A 24,608-nucleotide genomic window follows, 5' to 3' on the forward strand; every position below is an offset into this window, starting at 1 on the left:
TGCAACTACTGAGATATATATATATGTGTGTGTAAAAAAATAACCTTATTACGTAGCTTTAGCTGAGAATCTTCACTTACTTAATCTATGACAACCAACACTGCAACTATAAGGGGAAAAAGCAGTTTCTGACGTAGTTTTTATCCACAAACAAAGTAAATTAAACAAAAAGTGCAATTGAAAAGGACTCAAGTGCACAAAATCAACCTTTCTTCTGATCACCTTATCAATAGGTAAACTCTAAAAAATACTGTGCTTTGAAGGCCATCACGTTGCTCCAAACACAAACACACTGAGGTTTTTGTCCTCCTTTGCCCTCAGTATAAGAAAATCCATACCTCATATAGTCCGTGTAGTACCTGAGTTTTGCCAAAATGCTAAATCAGCATTTAACAGCGTTAATATACAACCATCACAGTCAGACTATTAAACACTGTCCTTAGGTATACAAACATTGATTCAAATGTTTGAGTTTCCACAGTGACAACGCTCAAGCTCAAAGCTTAAGAAAAGCCGCTAATATATTTTTGGTTAACTACTGTTTCCAATGAGAAGAATTAACCTCACATTTCAGCTCATTCTAATTATTTATATCAAGCGATGACTCATTGTTTTCCCAGTTCTTTTTTGGATGCAACACATTTATCAGATAATACGCACAACCTACCTACACAAGTCTCTCCCTCTACTTCAGGTTCCACTGAGGGAGGAATAAATAATCAAAAACAACCCAGTCATTTTGTGATCAGTTGTTGCCTGCAGCAACGCTTAAAGATGTTTTACAATATGAGCAGGCAGAGACACCTTTGTTTTTCATTTTCTCTGATTCCAGCAAGCCATCCCCATAAGACACACAAGAGGTCAACATGTTACTGTTGAATTGCTTTTTATTTCAAACAGCATTCACACAATACACTGTATTCTTGAGGCACATTCACATCAAGTGCTAAATAACTTCATGCATGGTTGAATGTAGGCTACAGCTTTTGTTGAATGCAGATGCTGATTGTAAATGAAAATATTGCTTCATTATTTGGCACGGTAGGAAATATTGTTTGTTATAGTGTGAGCGCAGGTGTGTTATTTTTGAACTGATTTTCAAAGTGAGATGAGATATGCATTTGGAACCAAACAATGTGAAGTGGCTTTGGCTTGAGAAACGAAAGTCACAACAATGCATTGTGTTTTTAGGGTTTAGCAGGTATTTCACATGATAATTCACATTCAAAAAGTTACAACAAAACAGCACTATTGCACAATGTTGTTGAGAAATCTCAGACAGATAAAACGCCACCTTGACATTCTGGTCTTCTTGAAGACTCTTGTCACACTGAGTACATTTTCAAAAACATTTTAGCGGTATTACCATTCGGCCATTCAAGCTGCAAAGTGTTAGCTCGGAGCTAACAGGAAGTGTGCAGTCAGCTTTGTGATAAAAGCTAAAATGAGTGTGACAAATATCTGGTCGAGAGCAACCACAATTTAAACCAGAACATCAAGGTGTTTCCTCTAATACAAAAGAACATGTAAACCTATTTAATGGTGTTAGTACACTTTACATCACAAGTTAAAGTCCCAGAGGTGGTTTAATAACAATTAATTAATCAGCAATGGTGTTGAATACGTTTGTGTGAATGGAGTTTAGTGTTCATAATAATAATAATCATCATACAATGAAAAACAGGATTTGAAATCAGAATTTAGAGAAAGAAATGAGAAAACTGCTGTATTTACACTCTCAAATATGCTTATATGCAACTCGTATTGCATCAGTCATGGTAAAAATAGAACAACGTAACATTATATCTATATGCTGATTACATCTGATTTGGCCACCCTGTAACAACTGCTACAAATTACAATTATTTCACCTGGATAAGAGTACCTGGATTTTTTTTCCCCAAAAGCACATCAAATAAATTTCCTACCAAAACCTTTATTTATTTATTTTTTTCTGCCAGTCTCACTGTTAATGACAAACGACACCAGCAAATCCAATAGAGCTAATTCGACTCGGCTCTGAAACCACTACAAAATAAATCAAGCAGGCGCAAACAATGACTGGCTTGAAAAGACAAGTGAGTGTTTTCCTGAAAGAGAAGCGACTCCACCCCTCCATCCAGTCGGTCATTCCCTAGACAACTATAATAGGCTACAACCAGTAGACACCATGCAACAGGGGGAGGGGTTGAGGTCACCCAGGCTGGGCTCCTGTCCTTAATTAAAACTCACTTCAAAGTTCAAACTGACGTTTCTGATAAAGACTTTAGAGATGGGAAAACCATCCACATGTTTACGTCCTTTCTGCTGTTGCTGGAATGGAGAATCATGATTCAGACCCATTCTGTCTCAAGCCAAGGCAGCAAGGAAAGCATGAGGGATACACACAGCGGGAAATTTCAGACTCCCCTATAAATACCACCCTCATCCATAATGCACTTGAACCAAGTTGAAGTTGACTAACAAATATAGGATTTGAGCATATAATAATTCACAGATCACCCACTTCAATTTTGACATTTCAGACGCTGAAGATGAAGATGAAGACTTAACTCTGGTCTGTGACTTTCTGTTGGTCACAAACGTTCTTGCTAAAACGCTGTAACGATTCTGATAATGGTACTGAACAAGGCGAAGTGAGTGTTTTACTTGAAACATGGTCAGGTATGTGGATGTGCTGAGTAGACTAGATCCTGCGCAGAGGGTGCCACATGGACACTGGCTTCCTCAGAGTGGCCAGCATCTGGTTCCAGTGGGTGATCCCCATCCCGCTGGCCTCGGGCCCGATGATCACGTGACCCAGGTTCTCGCCCCGGCCGTCGTCTGTGGCCTCTGCCACCGTCACCCTCAGGGAGAGCTCCTACAGACAGCACAACATGGTTACACAACCTGCTCTGTAAGAATGACTTGGAAGCTTTTTCCAGATCTTTGTGAGATAGATTGAGCAATAATAAAATAAGCCGTCGGACGCAAGAAAACGCGTCCCTATTTGCTATGAACATTACAGATGAATTAGTTTCTTCTCAACATTTCCACACTCTGGAAATGTTTGGGGCTAAGTCTGAAGAGTCACCTGCAGGACAATGGATGGTACGGAGAAGATCATGGCTTCATTGAAGATGGGGTTTGTGTCGTCCCTTTTGGTGGAGGTCTTCTTCTTGCTGATCTTCCTGCCATCTTGCAGGAGATATACTTTGACAAATGGATCTGATGATGACAAGGAGCAGGTGAGATTGGGACTGCATTGCAGGCCTCCTGCAACCCATTCTGGACATATGCAAATATACACATTTCCTCACACAGTTTGTTTAGCCTGCAGTGCAACCCCCATTACAGAGAAATCAATGCAAATCACAGCCCTGTACGCGCAATAACGATAATGCCAGTGTTTCCGTGGGTGACCTTTATCAGTAGAATGTTAGTGTGACAACTCACTTAAGCCTCATCTGCCTTTCTCAGTGAAGATAAATGTAGCTTCTTTGAGTTGACATTAAAACCCTGTTATTAATGCATCAATAAATATTTGCGGAGATTCGAGAAGACAAATGTATAAATACAGCGCGTAATTCAAATAAAAAGAAACACGCACACTCTGAAGTAGATCACTTTTGCCAATAAAATAAAAAAATAAAAAAATGATCGAACAACAGTTGATTGTCCCTGACCTGCAGTGTTCTTGCTGTTGGTCCACACCAGGTTCTTGCACTTGGCTACAACCACAGTGAGGCGCTCTGCTGTCGGCAAATAGCTGAGAGACAACAAGATCTCCCCGCTGATCACACTGCGAGTCAACATGTGTCAGCGTGATCATGTTCGGAGAACTTTCATACTTTCGATGTGAGTATCTGCTTACTAGTCCTTTTTGTACTGGATTTAACTGAAGCAGTTTCTAGATCTTTGAATTAAAAGTATTTTTGATTTAATTAAAAATGAAGCAAGTTATGAAATTGAACCTATATATTGGTGAATGTAAAATCATATTAAAGCAGTTCAATGTGAGACTGGTTTGAAACATTGGTTTTCTGTTTTAATATTAAACAGTTAATTGATTATTTTATAATAAGTGTATTGATTTTGACTTTCATTGCAAATCCTTATATGCGAACTCAAGCATAAATACCAAGTGCCTCACCTAATAATCATAAAACACAGTAAATGTCAACAAGTTATTCAAATTCAGTCAACTTAAGTAACAATAAGGTGACGTGAGAATGTCTGAATCTATTCTCTCTCCATTCACTCTTAGTATTTTTTAAAAAAAATCCTCTTTCATATATGTATGAAACTTCCCCAATGCTGCCATTCAATCTGATCTACCCGGTGCTTTGAATTACAGCAAGTGATAATGTAAAATTAAACTCTAATATGCAGTGCCAGTCCATCAGAAACATACTTTCAGTGGAAGTAAGAGGAATGCCAATTAGTTTTTATTTTAACCATCATCTTCTATGTGCAGTCTCAACTTCCCTTCTTGCTCATTGAATCTGACATGTAGTTTATCTTAATGTCCAGCAGGGGGCCTCAGACATCACCATGCTTTCTTACACACACAAAACGGTTTCAGTTCACTGGAGGAGGCAGGACAGATTAGAAGAGTGCTGGAATTCCAAAACTGGGCGATTGACAGATTTACTTTTGTTTCTCGTTCTCCACTTACACATTACTCTATCCCAACACACCTTGTTGACGTCTTGAAGGTAGAGCCAGGCGTTGAAGGGTCTGATGGTCAGATCCAGGTCTGACAACTTGAGCTCTGCAACGCCTGCGCTGATGTTTCTCTCGTCGGTGTCAATGCCGAAAGCGGCAAAGCGTAGGCTGTACTCCTCCAGGCTGGACGGGTCCATGGGGACGGAGAAGCGCTCATCAAAGATCACGGTGAATGCATTCGTCTGGACCTGTGGGAAGTAGAAGATGAGAGGCTGGGGTTATGTTTTGTAATTATGGGTGAGTCACGCCACTGACAGGAAAGGCAACTCCAGGAGGAACAGCAAATCCAAAATGTGAGAAATGACACATTTTAGCTTCATCAGGTTACCTGGTATCTTCAAAGTTCACAAGCCACCACATTTCCTCCAAATTGTTATCTATACAGACACGTAACTTAGCCCTGAAGCTACCAGATTCTTTTAAGGGTGTCATCCTGGAAAAAAACACCAACAACATTCCATGAACATAAATAGATTTTGGTCTGCTAGCAACAAAACCTAGATTAACATCAATTCTTATTTTTTGTCTTGGCAACCAAAACAATATTTACACCAGAAGATACATTCTGAAGGCACTTTGGTCTGACCAGCAGAGCACACCATCACCAAGAAGCACAAGATTAAAGACGCCGCCACAAGATACTGAGGATACTGAAGCACGCGGAGAAGCGGTCAGAAGTTACCAGGCAACTGCTAATGTGAAGAGATGAGCAGATTTAATAATAGCCCCTTTTCACACCAGCGCTTGCTCTCCAAGTGTGAACCGCAGCCAGGGACATTTCTGCTGAATGTATCTGGACTGAACGCCGCAGCTTTTCACACAAATGCAGAACAAAACCAAGAAGCCCCCCCTTTACGGCTTCATTCTGTGCTGTGCAAGGTCAGCTGGAGCTGCTGCTGATAAATACTTAAACAACAACTTGGTGTATGATAAAAGCAATTGTGAATTCAGAGCACATGAGAGGCTGACCCGGGATTGTGTTTCATATCAAACAGCCGTATGGCATCATAATCAGACACACAAAGGCCTTGTGCTGCTGTTGCTGCTGCTTTGTGAAGGTAAAAAGGTTCCAGAGCGAGCGGCGTGCTGTGTGCCAGTGTTCCCTCCGTCCACAATATGAGGCTGTCTGCATTGCCGGGCTTATCACATGGGGATAACAATGGCGTTGTGTGCGAGGCAATAAAAGAAGGGAGAAAATGTGCGCATGAGCCAAGAGGGACGGGCGAGGGAGAAAGAGGGGTTGATAGACGGGCAAAACAAAAGCAGGAGAACGAAAGGAGAGAGAGAAGGAGCCCGCGTGATCATTAGAGCAAGTGGAGCTGATGTCAGCGTTTCCTTTGGTTTTCCTCGACATTAAAGAGGGAGCCACTAAAGCTGCGGCATCAGTGGCTTCCTCCATTATTAGTGCACTCGACGTGGATGAGCTAATACAACACAACACCGAAGGGGGGGTGGGGTGGGGGGGAGTAGAAAAAAAACAAACAAAACAAAAACAAGCTCGTCACTGATGAATCTCTGTGTCGTCCATGAACAAACTGTTCAAAACCACAGCCCCACGGGGGAGCGATGACTCACAGGCAGCCAAGAAGAATCTGTGAGTAATCTGGCAACGCTGTGCTAAGAGCAGAAGGCAAGTGGCAGGTGTAGCAGATGGAGGAATGTGGGCTCCTTCTTTTCTCATCTCAACATTTGACTTCCATGCCATTGTTTTAGTGGGGCAATATCGGTGAAGAGAGTCGCACAGCACAGCAAGACGTGCTACGTACGCGGCGAAACAAATAATGAAACAGCTAACGGGAATAGCACAGCAAAACCATTTAAAAACTACTAGAAAGTAGAAGTGAGTTGGAAAATGTGATTATTCACGACTCTCTTCTTGTCTTCGTGGTAAAAAATCATGCTGTTTAAACATTCTGGAAATCCTCTACTTATTTATTTATAATGTGATCAAACGTCCATTTTCTGGCCTTACTGGGAACACAAATTAAATGAATAAACCCCAAAATGCTAATCTGGACAATTACATATAGCAGAATAGCTGATGCACTCAGTAACATTGTCCTATGTTAAGGCCAACTCTATAATCTAATCTAAACCAACCTTTGTCATAATGGGATTTGTAGCATCAAACTGAATTTTAACTGAATGCTCTGGAAATGGATCACACATTCCCGTGAGGATTCTCGATTGAACCGCAAGCCAATCACATCGACTCCTCGTCGCAGCAAAGGATGTAAAATCAACCTTCCGCTGCTCCCAGGGGGCTCACCAGTCGAGCAAATGAAATGAACTCTTCACTCGGACAGGCAACGACTGACTTGTCAGGCTGTGGCATGGAGCTTCCCTCCCAGTGGGACGCATCACTGTGTCAGTCTAAAATTCAGCCGGGGCAGAAGTCTTAAACACGTTTCAAAGGAGGCAAAACTGCGAGAGCGCTCCAGACTCGTTACTTGTCTTTCACACCGTCAGGGGCCACTTTTATCTCAAACCCTTAGCCCACGTTCAGCCGTCTCGACTCAACTGCTAATGATCGTCGGAGCGAACCCCTCCCCTCCCCCACCCAGTCCTGGATCTGTGCTTCATCCTTCATCTTAATGTCTATACCTGGAACATTTCACATTAAAATCTATTAACATCCCCTTGACTCTTTAGGATAAGTGGCAATAGAACATGAAACATGAAAGAAAGACTATGTTAACACAAACAAATCCACCTACGGGGACAAATAAAGCAGTCTGACCATACATCCATGTTTGTCTGGTCATTTTTTTCAGCCGTGGCACCAGGCTAACTCTTGGGATGATGTTGTCGGTTCGTCGTTTTGATCCAGTCTGAAATATCTCAACACCTTGTCACGGCTTTGCCTCTCTCATTCCAGCCTCCCAGGTCATCTGTCGTCTCTGCTTTAACTCTTCTGTCAGCTCAGACCAGCCACTCTCATCTGCCCTGCTTTCCTGCCTCCTGCATCACCTGTTCCCTTCCTGCATATAGTCTCTCAGTTTACATATACAGTATATATACGTATACATATACAACCAGTCTGGCAGTTACACATTACACCATTACATGTTTGCATTCTGCCTGCTTTTGACCACTTGTATAAAAAACTTTTATTAGTTTCTACTTCCGCACACAGGTTTTTGTGTCTTTGAGTCCTGTAATTCAAACCTGTCAGTCTGAGTAGGCTTGTTGGCTCCTTTGTTGTTACATCATCATCAAGTCCCCACATTTAATTTTTCCAATATCTGCAGATCTAATGAAACCCTCACTGGCTTCGTGCGTTGTTTACGTTTATTAGAGCCAATTATCAAGTGTTCAAACAGCGAGGAAGACAGGGGCTCTCCAAGAAGCAACAACATCTGCAGGTCTTGAAAAACGGAATAACTATCAGCATATGCAATGCTGCAATGATTATAATTATTGTAATTGAACTACCCTGTGAATTGGTTGTTGGTTAATAGACAATGGAAATTTTATAGACAGAAAATGAGCAGATTAAGCAATAAGCTAAATAATTGTATGCTGTCGCTCTAATAGCCAATACACCCACATCTCTATAAAGCGGTATTACAGCTATGAGGAGCTCTACGTGTCATGCAGAGAATTTGTATTTACACTCATTGAAATAGGTATTCCTAATCATTTAAAAAAAAAAAAAAATCCATTCAGCTAGCCACCTTGAAGCCTGTGTTTTTTTCAGGAACGATAACCTGCTAACATTATTCTCTCTTCTGCCTCATGCTTTGCCTCATTACTGTGCTGTGTTTCCTGGTGCACTGTCTACACCTCAGTGGAATAGTGTGAAACCACCGAGGTGTATTTCATGCACCACCCGCTGACACAAGCATACTCTATATGTCCTAGTGAGTGTAGGGATCCACTCACAGGAACATGGCTCCACAGCTCTACATGCAACCAAAATCTCCATCAGGCACTTGTGAGTTATCCATTCTCCTGCATAAATAACTTCTAAGATCTTTAGAGAAACAAGAACTCCTTTGAAAAGGACCATGTGTTTGTCCATGTTCTGACCATGCGTCAGCTGTTCAGTGTTTCTCATGCAATCCACACAATAAAATGAGACAAAGGCTTTCTTACCCTTGTGACTCCCACATTAAGCTCCTCTGGCACCAGTGAGACTCTGATGAAGCAGCCGGGGAAGTCCCCCTCTTCCCTCTCCAGCAGGTCTTTTCCCTGGTGCAGGGTGATGTGGAGCAGTCCCACCCTCTGACCCGGATGTCTGGACGGCTCAAACTCCAGGGTCACCTCCAGCTGGCCGACCGTGAAGTCGTGGCCGAAGTTGTTGGCGATGGAGGAGATGGAGCTGAGCGAGTCGGTAGAGATGGACCGGTTGAGCTGAGCTACTCCCGTCGGGTCCAGCTCCCTGCTCATCAGCTCCAGGTGGCCCAGGTCCCTGAAGCCGTCCGTGGCGTCACCAAAGGCCAGGCTGGGCTTGCGGCTGGAGGTGGTGGAGGTCCTCCGGTGGTTGTTGGCTGCCACCCTCTTCAGGGAGGGAAACAATAAATTATTATCAGAGATGGAAAAACAAGAAACTAAAAGTGAACTGGTTTTATTGAACCTCAAGAGACACCAGTCACGTATACTGATGTCCTTCCACGTTTGTCATACAGAGCATTTTGTGACAAAGCAATACAACGCATTAAAACTAGTGTCAAGCAAAAATGCAGGGAAATATGGGATTTTATAGCATAATTTGAAATCTTCACAAATGTTTACGGTTAACAAGAAACACTGGCATTCCTTCACAGGTCAACATACACTCTCCTGCTCTTTTAGCTTTGAGTTTGGTCTCTACCAACTCCTGAATGAATCATCTGCACAGCTATGTTAAATCAGCTTGAACAAAATATGTGTACGGTTGTCATTATTGTTGAAAAAACAACAAAAAGGGCGTAAATGTACCTTTTGTCTGACTTCTGAGAAGGAGGTTCCATATTTTTCTTGTAGATACCGATAATCAAAATTGGGAAAGGGGGATGGCGCAGGGAAGGTTCCAGATTTCCACAGTTTCCAGATGTTGAGTCCAGCCACGGCCAACAGCACGAAGAAGCCCACCAGGTAGATCCCCACCTCCCAGGCTGGCGGGTTAAGCACCACTGAAACAGACACACAAAACAACATGAACTCCCTCCATTATACGACAGCATAGAGTGTTTGGCCTCACAACTTTAGTATTGTATATTTAACATGGCGAGTTTGATCACTGGTGGAGGTGAACAGACTGGAGAATCCGGGCAATAGTCGCTTTATTTTAAGACTCTCAACAATCTCATAGTCATTGACGACCGTCAGTCAGTGTTTGACTGTTTAACAGAGAGCGGTGACTTTGGGAGACAGTCAGGACACATAAATCAGATTGTTGGAGGCAAAATCTGATAAAAAGTGACAGAGGAACTCAAACGCCACTCTGAATTAAATTTCAGTGCAGCCCATGCATTGCTTTTTGGAGAGGGATCAGGAGCGTCAAGAGCAGCATCTGCGAGAAGACTTTGACAGCTTTACTGCTTCTTTTTAACTCAACAATGATGACCTCCAGCAACAAATGAGGCGAGAGGAGAGTCAGCTGCTTTCACGCGGGCTTCAGAGCAGAAATGCGCTAAACAGCCGAATGGAACGCCACAGCCTCGTCGCTTGTACCCACACAGTGAAGCGCATTTACAGCGGTGTGGACAAAAGCGAAGCTGTCAAGGACTCATCCGCAAAAGATAATCATGCAGGAACTTAAGTAAATAGGCTGGAAACGGTGTGTGACATGCAGTGTTTCTACTCACCGCTCAGATGGTAGCCTGAGATATCCTCACTTTGAGCCGAGGACATGGTGCTGCAGCCAGCCTGCAAAAAACACATCCAGACAACAACCCGTTCAAATGGATTTTAACGATCCCAATAAAATAACGTCACAAGTGTAATTTGAATCACCTCGACGCACGTATCAGCAAAATCAGTCATCGTATCTCTTTACTTCAGTGTGAATCAGAGTCAGCGAGGCCGTGCTAACCTGCCTTGGGCCAGAAGACAGAATGTACCGTGGCACCATAATAACTCCTGACATCCACCGCTGCTTCAAGGTTGGTGTATAAGATGGGTGCATGCACAAGAAAATGCATGCTTAGCAAGGTTTCTAGATTAAGGCAACATTTCTACCCAGCGCTGGCGTGTGCATTTTTTCTTACTCCAACAAAGACTCCATCAGTGATCAGGTGAAATCGAGGAGAAAAACTCAGTTTGAGTGAAAACCTTCTGACTAGGCCAGGCTATAAAGACCCCAAGCTATACAACACGTTGTTGTTTTCATCTGCAGGATGCTTTAGCAATGCTTGAATTAAAGGGATTTTGTCAAGGTAAAGGTGGAGACTGAGGTTTAAAAGAATGCATCACTGCTGTAACACTGCACTTTATTGGTCGGTTTAGAAAAACAAAAAATTAAAGCCTTAGAAAAGAAATATTGTGGGTTCTTTTATATGGCAACTACAAAACCTTCAGTGCAACTTAACAGGAATGGCAGTTGGACCAGAGATTAGTTTGCAGTCACGCTAGCAGCAGTTAATGTAGCCTCAGGCTGCCAACCACGCGCAACGATGAGGAGCAGTCTGCTGAAGTGTAGGAACCTCCTAGGAACTTCCATGTGACTCCACACCACTGTCTGGTGTGACACGGGGCGCAGCTCTCTCCACATAAACAGCAGTACTCGGCACATTGAACGGCCTCTTCAGGATAACTGGAATGTGGCTGCGAATCACCCGAATGGTTCTGGGAGGACGTGCGCCACTGATCATGCACAAAAAAAAAATTGTAAAAATTGCCTCTGCTGACAAATCTTGCAGCAACCGCAGATGTTCACATTAGAGATACTTCGATGTGTAAGACAGAGTTCCACTTTAAAGAAACATGTACTGTAGAATGAGTTAAGTGAATATTATGGGACAAACAAACCAAAAAAAAAAAAAGCAACGACAGAATTTGGGGCCTTTGAAATCCGGTACTTAGATCGTTATTGCACTAAATTCAATTTAAAAATCAAACACTCAATTACCGACTTCCATTTACTGCACATGTAAAAGACCTCAACCCCTGATCCTGTTTACAGTGGACAGCTTCTGGATGATCTCAGTGCACATTTGGAGTATGTGATCACAGCCTTCAGGTTTGTTTAATTTACAAGAGGGACTCAATTAAATCACTCCCATCCCCAACCTGTTGTATGAAACATAGTTCTCTGCTTCTCTGTCTTCCTCTGCAAAAAAAAAAAAAAAAAGATGGTCGTTGGTGCGTGACTCATTCCTCCCCTCCTCCTCCCCCGCCTGTTGGAATCTCCCCGTATGTCAGCCTCTTGGGGGAAGCGGAAGCATTACACTAATGATATAGAAGAAGGGAGGGGGGCCGTGAGGTGTGTGTGTCAGTTCTACTGAGCGCTTTATAGACCACAACCATACAGGCCAATTAAAGTGGCTGACGCAGTGCAGGGCCCACTGACAGCTGCTGATGTTCCATTAGTGAGGCATGGGGGAATCTCTGGCAGAGAGGGAAGCTCCGAGAACCGCCCCCCGATTCTCGTCCCAGCATCGTCCGCATCAGCTCGGCTTGGATTATGGTAACGTACGGGAGAGGTTCAGGATAAGGTTAATAGAGGAGGAAGAGGACGGGGGGCAAAGAATAAGAGGGAGAGCAAAAGCAATGTTTCAGACGGATTCAGTGAATGACAATGAGGCAGAGTGGGCGTTCCGGTGTCTCGTGGGTTTAAGGCGGTGGAATACTAACAGTGAAGCCCAACTGGCCAGAAATAGAAGAACACTTGAGAACAAGAAGATGTGGCCAGCGGAGTTGAGGAATTCATAAAAGTGAAATAGTCTTCTAACACAGTTCCAGACCTCCCCCCCCCCCCTTTTTTTTTTGCCAAACTCAGCCATATGTAATCATATTTCTTCATTTTTCTCCTACAGACCAATATGTGGATATAGCTATTTTTACAATGTTCTCTAATCTTTACTTACTCATGATAATTGCAGAGATGCCAGTATCGAACATTCTGTTAGAAGGTAGGTTTGAACCCATGTCTAGGAAGTATGAAAGACTACATCTGTGCAGTTGACGTACTGACGAGATGAAGTGCTTTAGCCTTGCCTTAGCAAGCCACAAAACTGCTCCCTAGGTGGTGCGCATCGTTCTCACTACTGCTCGTACGAATTGACGGGTTAAATGCAGAGAATTGATTTCCCCATTGGATTCATTGCGGGATTACAAATATAATCCAGTTTGTGACATTTACTATATAGAATTTGCAAACCTCTCGCATTCCTTATTTGCGTGTCTCCATTCAAATTCAGAGAATGTGATAAACATGAAGAAAGTGTGATCTGGATGAAAATAATTTGTGTGTCAAACTGATTCAGGCAGAAAATGGAAAAACAGAAGAGAAATATTTTTATCTGAACCACCATCAGTCATCAGACTTATATCCTCCCTTATATATATGAGACTTGCCTTCCACTGGCAGCTCGTTAACGCACGGGGCGGGGAAAGGTGAAGATTAGCATGAGTCTCAAGTGTCATCTTCAAGCCCACACCGTTTCGGCGCTGTGTTTAGATCTATCCCTACACCCGCTGCAGAGATTCTGCGTGCGGGGACAAGGCACAGATGCTGAAAGAACGTTTGAATTCCCACGATATGCATGAAATGAATATCTTGTCGCAATGTCAGCTTGCAAAGCGAGAAGCGTTAAGTGGCATGCGAATGATGCGAATGCAACAGCGCTGGTGAAATTATCTACGTTTAATTTTCCAGAAGCGTAATGAGGCTGTCAGAGGAGGAATCAAAACAAAGAAAAAAGTGCATGTTATTCCTGACACTTAAACAAGACAAAAACAATATCAACTAAAAAGAAAAAGAAAATTAGGCTTCATATCTCCTGGTTGTTGATTCTAGTTCAGGGGAGGATCCAGTCTGGCTCGTGGGATGCAAAAATTGCGAGAAGCAAAAATTTTTCAACAAAAGTAACCGCCATTCCTAATTAGTCCACTAGGGTTCACACGACACAATATCCAGAACTGAACAACAGATGGCAGCAATGAGCCGAAATTGTACTTTTTTCCCCTTAAATTTTAGGTTGTTGACAAACTGTTTTGTTAAAGGACAGTTCATTATATGGGAACATTTCAACAATAATCTTATTCTTCTTTGCACTGAAGCAGCCGAAGCTAAATTTTCATTTATTTAAAGGTTATTATGCTACTGTTCCAGCCCGCTCGTCATCAAATCGGACTGTGTGTGGCCCCTAAATTAAAATGAGTATGACACACCTGTTGGGAAACTTTGGAAAACAGCAGCCCTGACTGGAACCTGATCATCTGTGTCTGTTGCCTCAAGTCTCCTGCATAGTTGTCAGAATGTATAGTGCGCCTGCGTGGGTGTTTGTCTCATGTGGTCACATTATTGTTGAACCTGAATGCGACTGAGACTCCCATCAGAGCCACATATACCGCCCCGCATGCTCTGTGAAGAGAAGGACAGCTCAGTGTGTGTGAACCAGACTGACGTATCACATCTATCAATATTTCACGGCTACAGACCCAGAGGCTTTTAAATAGCACAGAACACTAGTGTCCTCCCTCTGCTCGCTGTGGAAGAGTGTGGTGCATATTGGCTTCAGGCTGCTAAAAGATTATATGAATATAAAATAACATCACAAAAGATTAATCATAAGTGATGTCTGCTATATAAGAGATTAACAACCTGGCAATTAAGCTAATACTGGGAGATGGCAAAGAACTTAATTATGTAAAAACGTCCTGTTAGACCTGACTTAATGTTTTGGGAAAAGGTCCATTCACTTTCGGTGAAAATGGGCAGGATCCTAAATTCTCCTAAGTGGAGAATAGCTTTATTGATTAAGTCTTCAGTAACTGCAGCCACATACACATGTATTTGGACAGTATCACTGCCGTCATTCTTCCACTTTGCATTCTTGCTTTATTAAGCTGAGCTTAGACCACAGGAGATTTAAAACCTGACCAAAGAACCAAAAAAATTAGGTTGCATCACACACTTAAGAAGACACTTGTCAGATATTCTTCACCCACAGCTCAAACTTGCACACGCTTGCAGTCAGAATCTGAAAATATACCGTTCACGTATAACATTATGTCCACCGTCCTAATATCGCGTAGGTCGCCCTTGTAGGTGTCTACTGTTGTGAGCCATCAGAGAATGAGCATGGGATGTGAGACCGCGTGAGTCCCTTTGTGGTTGGACAAATTGGCTTCATGGGACTGGTGTTATTCCTTGAACATAATGCAAAGAAGCAGGTGCATTTTGAACTGCTGTTGCAAATGTTAGTAGAGACTCCTGGACACAAGACTGTCCTTGGCTACAACTTATAAGATGAAATAAACTGAGAAACCAAGCAGGGAGAGAACGGCAATTAAGGTGCAATTAAGTATATTCACTTCATTTAGGCAGCAAGCATGTGTAGTGCATTTTTACTTGTACATCATTTAAAACTTGTACGGGACACTGGGGATGGCTGCGGTCATCAAGGAGTGGCATTGCTATGGGGTGGGGGTGTCTGGTCTGCTCTAGGTGGGTGCTACATGTCTAAGTAACATCCTCATGAATGAATGCCAGGTCCAGTAGTTTCCCAGCAGAACATTGATTTGTCACGAGATGGTCAATGTTATGTACTTCTCTGTCAGTGGTCATAATGTTATGCCTGATCAGAATTAGAGAAACCAGCTATTTTCTTATGCACACGTAAAGGATCCTCAGGACTGTTAAATGTCACCTAAATAGTAATCCATGCGGAGTCATTAGAGTCATTCCGTCTAGTTTAACATCACAATCATCTCAGTCGCTTCCTCATTAACATGATTACACCATGTGATTCTGACTTCCTGCTCTGTTGCTTGTACCTGTGACCACGTGGCCTAATGGATAAGGCGTCTGACTTCGGATCAGAAGATTGAGGGTTCGAGTCCCTTCGTGGTTAGAACACAACGTTCTGCAACCATTATGTACTACTCTGCACTGCGTAAATATCGCACTGATGGACTTCTTCTCTCCTTTTATGACTGTCATTGGCTGCAGTTTCTAAGATGGAGTAAAGTGAGAAACCAACCAGAGAGAGCACATGTTCAACAACAAAACCATCAACTGGATCTGTTCTCAAATAAACACATATATGGCATAACATTATGACCACCTTCCTAATATCATGTAGGTCTCCATTGTGCCTCCAAAACAGTTGGCTCATCAGAGAATGGACATGGTCCTTCTGGGGGTGTCCTGAGGTGATACTTGCTCAGTTTAGGATTTAGTGAATTTGGAGGTGAGGTCAACACCTTGTGTTGTTCTTTATGTTTGATAGATGATATGATAGATGTTTCCAGGCTTTGAGTCATGATGAATCTGAGTCAAGGGAATTTGAATTTAACATAAAAAGTCTAGTTTTCAAGTTAAAACCATGTGGCACAGTGGGTAGCTGTGTCTTAGGTGCTAGATGGTGGAGTCCATTTAACTTAGGGATGGTGGTTCAATCCCTAGCAAAAGCTGGTCAGACTGTCCTTGGGCTTTGGTCCTTGGGCAAGGAACACAACCAACAGAAATTAAAAATGACACCATGCTACTAACTGCAGATTATTTTCTCTTTGGCAAATTAATCAATAAACTCCGCTAATACACACCTCCTGGTATCTTTTAAAATGATGTCTTCATCCGCCTGCCTCTCTTTGTGCCAACAGATTAGTGAAGGCCCATCTTTTGTTCAAGTCTGTCCTGTGTCTTCTCTGGTTGTTTTCCTCAGAAAGCACAAATAAAATGGGAAGTTTTTTTTTCTCATCTTCCGAAAGCTTCAGAAAGTCATGTCACAACTTGCAGAGTCGAATGCACGCAGTGATTTTAAGTTCCCTTTAACTCACATACAGAAAACCAATTAAATAATAACACTGACGCCAGAGACACAGAGAGGGTCTGCTGTGGTCTCTCACTGAACAGCACCTCTACAAAGCCTAACGTGACCAGGGAGGAAAGATAATGTGGCTGCCACGTGCAAACCAGGTCGACAACCTCTGTCTCCATGTGAACCTAAGCTGTGTTCAGACCAGACACAATGAGCGAAAACAACAGCCCAGCTCAGAGAGCAGACTGGCTGTAAATATGCCACAGCTGCTGCTGTTTGCTGCTAATAATGAAGAAGAGGAAGAAAAAACAAAACAAAAGAAGAAAAGCCTTGTGTTGGAGCTGCATATTAAACCAGGTATGATCAATGAGAACAGACATACTGATTCATGGACTCTCTCTCGTTCTCTCACACACACTGATAAAAGTCAGAACACAGGAGAGTTTGGACGAGGAGAGAAGTGAGAGGAGGATGGGCGAACAGAAAGAAAACGGTGAGTGCGTTGTGCTGAAAAAGCAATACGAAACAGAGGACGGGAGTGATGGAAGAGGGATGGTGGAGGGAGGGACGAGCCTGTCAGTTGGTCTCCTTGTCCTCCTCTCCCAACAACTGGTCAATCAATTCTGCTTTTAATCTCACTCAATGACTCATAATCAAATGAGCTGCCTCGCTGCCTTGCTCCGGGTAAACAGTCTGATATGACACGACAGAGCGGCCTGGGTGCAGCCAGCACAGTAATATGTCTCTCTGCCTCTCTCACTTTCCCTCTCTCGTTCCCTGCCCTGCCTCCTCACTCATCAGCCACGTTTCCACGCCGGCTACGCTTTCTGGTTCAGACAGCTCATTTGGTGCAGGGTTAAGTAAAAGTAGCATCGTACCAGCCGGCGCTGGTTTTTAAATGTCAGCGTCGGCGCCAGCGGAGGCAGGGAGAATGTGACTGGTGCGGCCGAACTACCTCGTCACTCCATCACTCAGGGCCAAAGCAACAGATGCGGAAGTCAAACTTTGACTGTTGAAGATGTGGCAAAGGCAAAAAGTCATATGAAGCCTTCCGATTGGTTGCTTTACTTTGATTAAGGTCGGAGTTCTCAGACTGTTACGGGTTTGTTGATGGTGTCAGGAATGAAACCCGGTCGTTAGCTTGATAAACTGTTTGCCTCTGTGGCTTGTGGGAAGCCACAGAGGCAAACAGTTTCAACGCTTCAGTTTCAATGCTTCAGGTGGATTTTATTAGATTAGTGAAAATGCTGGTTGCACCATAAGAAGAAAAGTTAGAGGATAATTGACGTTGTTGGGCAACAGGAATGATTGAGGCCGCTAACGTGACTGATGATAAAACACATCACCGCATTCAATCCATCTTTTCGCCGCGGCCGTGAATCCAACCGGCTTGACTTCACTTTGCAATAAAAAGAAAATCTAATAAGTTTAATTCCCAGTGGAACTGAAAACGCGTCTCTGAGCAGCGTGCAGGGGAATTGTTTGCACTCTGTCTGGCGTGGTTATTCAGCGAGCAGCTACATAAACAAGCCCCACAACAAGAATTTCATGTGCCTCCAGAAATCCAGAGGTTAAATATTTTCTTTAATTCTTTGCCAACGACAGAGAAAAGCTTTGTGTATATTTTGCGGTGAGTTTAGGAGAAAAGGCCTGCTGGCTTTCCTCTAAATCACATTAAACATCGCAAAGCCAGTATACAGCGCAGAGTGGATAAAACTGCAGAAGTGCAACCGGAGGACAAACTCTCATTCAGTTGAATTGACTGCATAATAATGTTTTCTCCATCGCTTAACCCGATTAAGCATGGCAAAGCACATGTTTCTACACAATGAGAGGCGCACACGCATGGGTGCATCACAACACAAACACGGGGGAGACGAAGAAGAAATTAAGAATATAAAAATATAAATAATGTTTATTTTTATCAATTTATAAAATGCAAATCACCAAAGCTAGATCATGTGCGATGTCTTGCCCGCTATCCTGCTGACTAATTGTAGCTACTATATAAGAGATTAACAACCTGGCAATTAGACTAATACTGTGGGACGGTAAAGAACTTAATTATGTAAAAACGTCCTGTTAGACCTGACTTAATGCTTTGGGAAAAGGTTCATTCACTTTCGGTGAAAACAGGCAGGATCCTAAATTCTCCTAAGTGGAGAATAGCTTTATTGATTAACTCCTTCGTGTCTGGGAAGGTTCTCAGTCATCCAGGTCATGGTAATCCAAAAGGCGCTGAATAAGGGCAACCGGGATTGTAGAATTTCTTGAAGACGTTTCGCCTAGGCTACTTATTATTATTATTAGTTTACTGAATTGGGACAATGCATATTAATTAACATTGATGCGTAAGTCATCAGTGACAGATGACACAGACAAAGCAGACTTTAAAACAACATAACAACATTCATACAACCCTATTAACGATGAAGTTTCTGGTTGACCAGACCAGTTTCTGATGGGTTTTACTCAAGAGTTTTCCTATTTAACCTCAACTTCCCATTAGTCTCTCAGAACTGAAGAAGCTACTAACATTGAGTAGATCTCCCTTGTAGATGTCTCCAGTTGTGACTCATCAGAGAACGGCGCTGGGCTGTGGCCTAATGGATAAGGCGTCTGACTTTGGATCAGAAGATTGAGGATCTGAGTCCCTTCGTGGTTAGAGTATAGGTAGGCCATCCTTGTCTTGTGTTGGCCTATTTATTGGCTGGTAGGGGGGGTAGGCCTATGGATCACCCTACAGATACTTGATGCTAGTCTGTCCCACTAAATGAGAGTTATGTATTTTTCCAGTCCTGAACAAATGTTTTATTCCTGTAAATGAAATGTCTGCATGCTGCTCTATCCTTCCTTCCAGACCTCATCCGATTGGTAGAGTGAAACTAATCATGGGGTGTTTTCTTTAGCGAGAAAGGGAAGGTGAGAGCTTAACTGTCGGTTTTAATATCCATCTCCACTGGTGTCCTAGCTGCTGTTAGGCTGGTATGTTAACTGTTTCTTGACAACACCAATCGCTGCACCGTGTCCTTCTAGACTCATTTCTCTCTTTAGTTACTGTGAAAGAATTGTTAGAATTGTTACAGACTACAAAGCCCAAGAAACATGATAGATATTCATCATGCATGTATGAGCAGTTTGGGATGTTTAAAAATGGATCTGTAAACCCTCACATGAGCAGATTTTGACAACGTTCAATGGCGAGACAGATGAATTCCGACTAAACTACACCGACTTCAAGCAAGAAAGCAAATAAGCATATAAGAAATGTTCAACTATTGCTTTGAGGTAACACTCGGTAAAGCAACTGGTTTTATGTGATGTCAGCACTGTTTAATGCCTGATTATTTCTGTGGAGTGGGAACCTCGTAAAATGTGATTCATGTTTCTGTTCTTTACGGTTCTCTTTCCGGCCTGCTGCGTTTCAAGGCATCTCTGACAGAAGTGAGCTGTAGCTACTGTACATTTGGCAGCAGACTGCCCAGACCACAGGCATCCCCCGTAAAACGAGGCAATCCATTACGTGACCTATTCTGGAAGTATTAGCCGTGATGCATTAAAGGCGTGAGCTCGCCGTTAGGAGAGAGCATCCTCATAATGGCAGCGGGCCTTACAGTAGGTGTTGCAGTAGACTCCCCGGGCCTCCAGTGTTCACGTGAGTGCTCTTCTTAATGTAATAACACTTTTCGTCTGAGGAGTTCACTGGGGACACGGGGAGGAGTGTGTGTGTGTGTGTGTGTGTGTGTGTGTGTGTGAGGCAGGGGAGGCCCATGACAGAGAGTGAGAGTAGGTGTTAAAGGAATGGCTGAGATGATTGCGAATGCTGGTGGAGGAATTGAATTCTGAGCATGTCGTATTTCAGCTCGGCGAGGGCGCAAAATTCCCAGCAACACACACACACACACACACACACACACACACACCTGGCTATTTCACCTCTGCTGCCAAGGCGCACAGACATCCGGCGTCGTTACAAGGCTGCGGGGAACACACTCAGAGAGAGGGAGGGGACTTATAAGGTTGAATTATTCTTCCAGCCCAGACAAAAGTTCTTTTCAGTCCTTTTTTTAGATTCTGTGGGAGTGGGATTCATCAACTTTGCAGGTCACAATCTTTGACAATAATAAAAACAAACAAAGACAAGTCAAACATCCTTTCAATCCAGGTGCACAGAACCTCTGTAACATCACCTAACGGAATTATGAAAAGAGGTTTCTGAAGTTCAAGGTGGCGACACCGGCTGTTGCCATCTTTGGGGGTTAAGCCCAGCAGCTAGCAACCTGCGAGGACACCCACCTGTCAACCTGTCAGTCAAAACAACCACTCCCTTAATTGTGTATTATTTTAAACCGCTTAATTATATGTCATGAATCGAGAAAGTTGCCATACAGACATTTGATTTTTTTTTTTTTAAGGCCAGCATCAAGTGGCCATTTGAGGACATGGGAATGCAAGTTTCTGCTCCGTTTCTGAGCCTTGGAGGTGCGCAAGTTGATTCAGCCTGTGCAGAAAACACCAGATGGGCTTTAGGACTAAACGGGAATGAGCATTTTGCCAATGATGCTGCATTAAGGGGCTCAGCGTCTGCTTTACTTGTTCCTTTCCCCTGAGAAAACAACTACATCAAAAGCTTGGAGGGAATCACTGTTCTCTCCATGAGAGACGTCTGGTTCCTTTCTGGATTCTGAGCCTTTAAAGCAAAGCACAAACAAGCACGAAACGAAGAACACTGTTTGGTACACAACAAGTGTTCTCACAGCACCAACCGAGATTATGGTGACAACATTCTTTCACCAAACGCAGGCTTAGATTTTTCATATGGCCATAATCCTGATTCATACCTCCCATGGGCAGACGTTTAAAGTGAAGTGCACAGAAACAAACAAAAGCAACAAAACAAAAACCTGTCTCCATTTTCCACAACATCTCCCTGGCCTGAGTATTGTTTATCCCCCCCTCCCCCACCCCCCCACTCCCTCAGCTGGAGTTCAGCAAAGTGCTGCATGGACAGCTCCCGCTGCCCGCGGTGCCATTTGTTATCCCTCCTTTCACCCTCTGAAGCCACTGAAGGCTGCACAGCCCCACAGCCGGTAGCCTGCTCTCGTTCAGGTCGACTTGCAAACGTGAATCAATATTTGGGGAGAGAGAAAAGAGCGGAACGCCGTGCCAGAAAAACCCTGCCATCCCGTTTGTAGAGACGCGTTCGCCGGCTCGGCTAATGCCTCGCACGCTTTAAACCAACCCCATCCCTGTCAACAGAGCGCCCGAGCAGAGAAGAGACGCATGCAAGTCCCAAGTCTGTTTGTGATGCATGTGCACAGAGGAGCAGGTGGTCGACGTGGCCAAACGGCCTGAGTGAGCACGCATTTCTTACCCGGAGTTTTCTTTTGGTGCAGTAGGGAGGAAGGAGGAGGAGGAGAAGGAGGAGGAGGTGGAGGGGGACGGGGGTAGACCAACTCCACTGCTCTCCCTTGTTTCAGGCGCCTCTCTCCATCCAAGGACACTGGTGCCGGTCGGGTTTTTCTGTCCAGGGGGAGGAGGAGGATGAGGTGGAGGAGGAGGCAGAGGAGGAGGAGGAGGGGAGGGAAGCGGCGTTCACACTCCTGCCGTTTCAGCGCATCTAGAAACATTGAGGGGACGCCAGCTGGGGGAGGAAGGGGCGCGCAGAGAGAGAGAGAGGGAGAGAGAGGGAGCAAAAGAAAGAGGAGAAAGAGGAGGAGAAGGAGGGTCTGTCTTCACCTCAGGGGTGTCCGCCTGTTTCTGCCGCTCGCTGGAGTCTGGGCGGCTGCAGCCAGAGGCATCTCTGAGTGCGCCGCAGATCCCCGACTGACCGACCGACTGCAGGGAGAAAGTCCCTCCCCTGCAGCGCAACTTCTAGCGCCGGGTCGCTCAATAACACGACCACCGCCTCCTCCTCCTGCAAGGCTTCACAGCAGCAGCAGCAGCAACAGCAGCAACAACAACAGCAGCAGTAACAGCAGCAGCACTGGAGAGGAGAGGACCTGCCTGACACGCACACGTATACACACACACACCCTTGTGTTACGCAACGGGTGCGCGGGGGGGGAAACCGGGATGGGAGGCGCGTGTGAGCGTGTTCCAGGGACACCCAAACTTTTTAGGTCATCCCCAGTATCCCTACACACACACACACACACACACACACACACACACACACAAACGCTCCTGGCCACCAAACTGATCTAATTCTATCACCTCTTCCTCCCCCTCCTCTCACCTGCTTCATCTGAAGTATGAGCTGTTACGGATGATTCAGTGTGAAATTACGTAACTGTCTATACTGGAGGTGGGAAGGTGCAGAAGTGACACCTCTGATAGATAAACACACGTCTTTATGCCCCTTATTATGGAGGCAGTCCCCAGATAGTTAGAGGTAAATAAATCAAATGCCGAGGTGCCACTGTCTAATTAAACACGTGACTATATAATCACATATTATTATTATTATCACTCTATGGTTGTCATATGTTTGCCCAATCTCTAAGGCACATTAGATATTAATGAAGACATTATTCCTGTTAGAAATGTGAAAGCCTAATGGAAAGTGTTTTATTTGACTTATTGGTGGTGTCACCAGACTGACAGATGAGCAGTTGCACTAGAATCACTTTCTCATTCTTCTGCGATGATTCCATTATCCGACAACTCCATAGGTGCAGCACCATTTGAAAATGTGCTTAATAATTCCCCCTTTATCAGAAATGTTGGACAGACAAATAAACGCAAACCCCCACACCGCACAAGGAGCCATGTTGCGTCTTTTTTAATTAGAGAACGTTCACATCTTTGTTCTTCACCGCCTTCGATGAATTAATGCCCTGCAGCTGGATCCGCTGACCCCCAGACTGGCCTGCTTCGACCTCTTTCTCGAGGTTATTGATTAAGCAGTGGTTCATATTACAGGTAATAAACCTACCGGAGCATCACTCATGGCCGTTTCCATTTCATTGCCCACAGAGCGGGCACATTTTTTTTTCTTCCACTTTAGAGATTATTCTTCATTTTTGGTAATCTTCCTAAATTCTTTTCGCCAAACAGTAATGATATGAGAGCGCTCTCTGTGTGAACATCTGCCCAGTCAGACGTTCCACTGCCTCTGTCTTAATGAAATGATGCGACGGCTGCACTGAATGTTAAGCAGCCACTCAAATGAGGCTTCTAATGGTGTAACAGTTTAGACATCACGAGAGGGACTTACTGTTTTTCCCCATCACAAAATTCACAAATTATATTCACTTAATTTAGGCAGTTAGCCCGAGCAATGCGTTTTTAATTGTACATCATTTAAGACCTGTGTGGGACACGTTCAGCTGGGGATGACTGCTGCCATCAAGGGGTGTCGTTGCTATGGGTGGTCATAATGTTATGCCTGATTGGTATATGCAGCCCAGAATTAGAGAAACCAGCTATTTTCATATGCACACTCTAAGGATCCTCAGGAGTTTTAAATGTCACCTAAATGTAATCCATGCTTGGAGTCATTCTAGTTGAACATCACAATCACCTCGACCGCTTCCTCATAAATATGATGACACCATGTGGTTCTGACTTCCTGCTCCACTGTTAATCACATGTGACCACGTGGCCTAATGGATAAGGCGTCTGACTTCGGATCAGAAGATTGAGGGTTCGAGTCCCTTCGTGGTTGAAACTCAATGTCTTTATTGGACTTTATTGGAAAAACACTCCTCTCCAGCAGTTTAGCAATGTAAAGGAGGACCTGCATTTGGAAATGGTGTGTACAACGATGAGCACAGATTCCTGGAAAATGTGTGAAAAAAGAACCTGCAATCACTGTGTTTGTACCTTGCATTGTGTGTTGTACTGAGAGAATTTATCTTCTTCTTCCCTCCTTTTGTGACTGCCCTTGACTGTAACTTCTGAGATGGAATAAACCAACTGAGAAACCAACCAGGGAGAGAGCTGCAATTAAGGGCCAGTCAGCACAGATTGTTAGGTCATTGGTAC

General features: G+C 43.8%; 1 protein-coding gene and 2 non-coding genes across 3 annotated transcripts; 2 read left to right on the top strand and 1 right to left on the bottom strand.

The window, feature by feature from the left end:
• Positions 1-869: 869 nt before the first annotated feature.
• syt12 (synaptotagmin XII) lies at positions 870-22,645 on the bottom strand. Its single transcript, XM_047597315.1, has 8 exons — positions 21,994-22,645; positions 10,500-10,560; positions 9,631-9,824; positions 8,806-9,210; positions 4,678-4,895; positions 3,666-3,781; positions 3,074-3,207; positions 870-2,860 (listed from the first exon to the last, which is right to left on the bottom strand). Exons 2-8 carry the CDS (start codon positions 10,543-10,545, stop codon positions 2,687-2,689), a joined length of 1,287 nt encoding a protein of 428 aa, XP_047453271.1. The 5' UTR covers positions 10,546-10,560; positions 21,994-22,645; the 3' UTR covers positions 870-2,686.
• trnar-ucg lies at positions 15,638-15,710 on the top strand. The gene has a single exon. It is a non-coding gene; the product is annotated as a tRNA-Arg (tRNA).
• A 1,570-nt stretch (positions 22,646-24,215) lies between the features above and the next one.
• trnar-ucg lies at positions 24,216-24,288 on the top strand. Its single transcript has one exon. It is a non-coding gene; the product is annotated as a tRNA-Arg (tRNA).
• The last annotated feature ends 320 nt before the right edge of the window (positions 24,289-24,608 follow it).

Source organism: Mugil cephalus, chromosome 10, assembly GCF_022458985.1.
Source record: "Mugil cephalus isolate CIBA_MC_2020 chromosome 10, CIBA_Mcephalus_1.1, whole genome shotgun sequence".
Classification (NCBI taxonomy): Eukaryota; Metazoa; Chordata; class Actinopteri; order Mugiliformes; family Mugilidae; genus Mugil; species Mugil cephalus.

Excerpts from the sequence above, each read along its gene's own strand:
- syt12 (XM_047597315.1), bottom strand. The coding sequence starts at position 10,545 with ATGTCCTCGGCTCAAAGTGAGGATATCTCAGGCTACCATCTGAGCG. Across the intron at positions 9,825-10,499 it reads CTCAGGCTACCATCTGAGCG|TGGTGCTTAACCCGCCAGCC; the intron begins GTGAGTAGAAAC and ends TGTCTGTTTCAG. Across the intron at positions 3,782-4,677 it reads CTTCAAGACGTCAACAAGGT|TGTGATCAGCGGGGAGATCT; the intron begins GTGTTGGGATAG and ends GTTGACTCGCAG.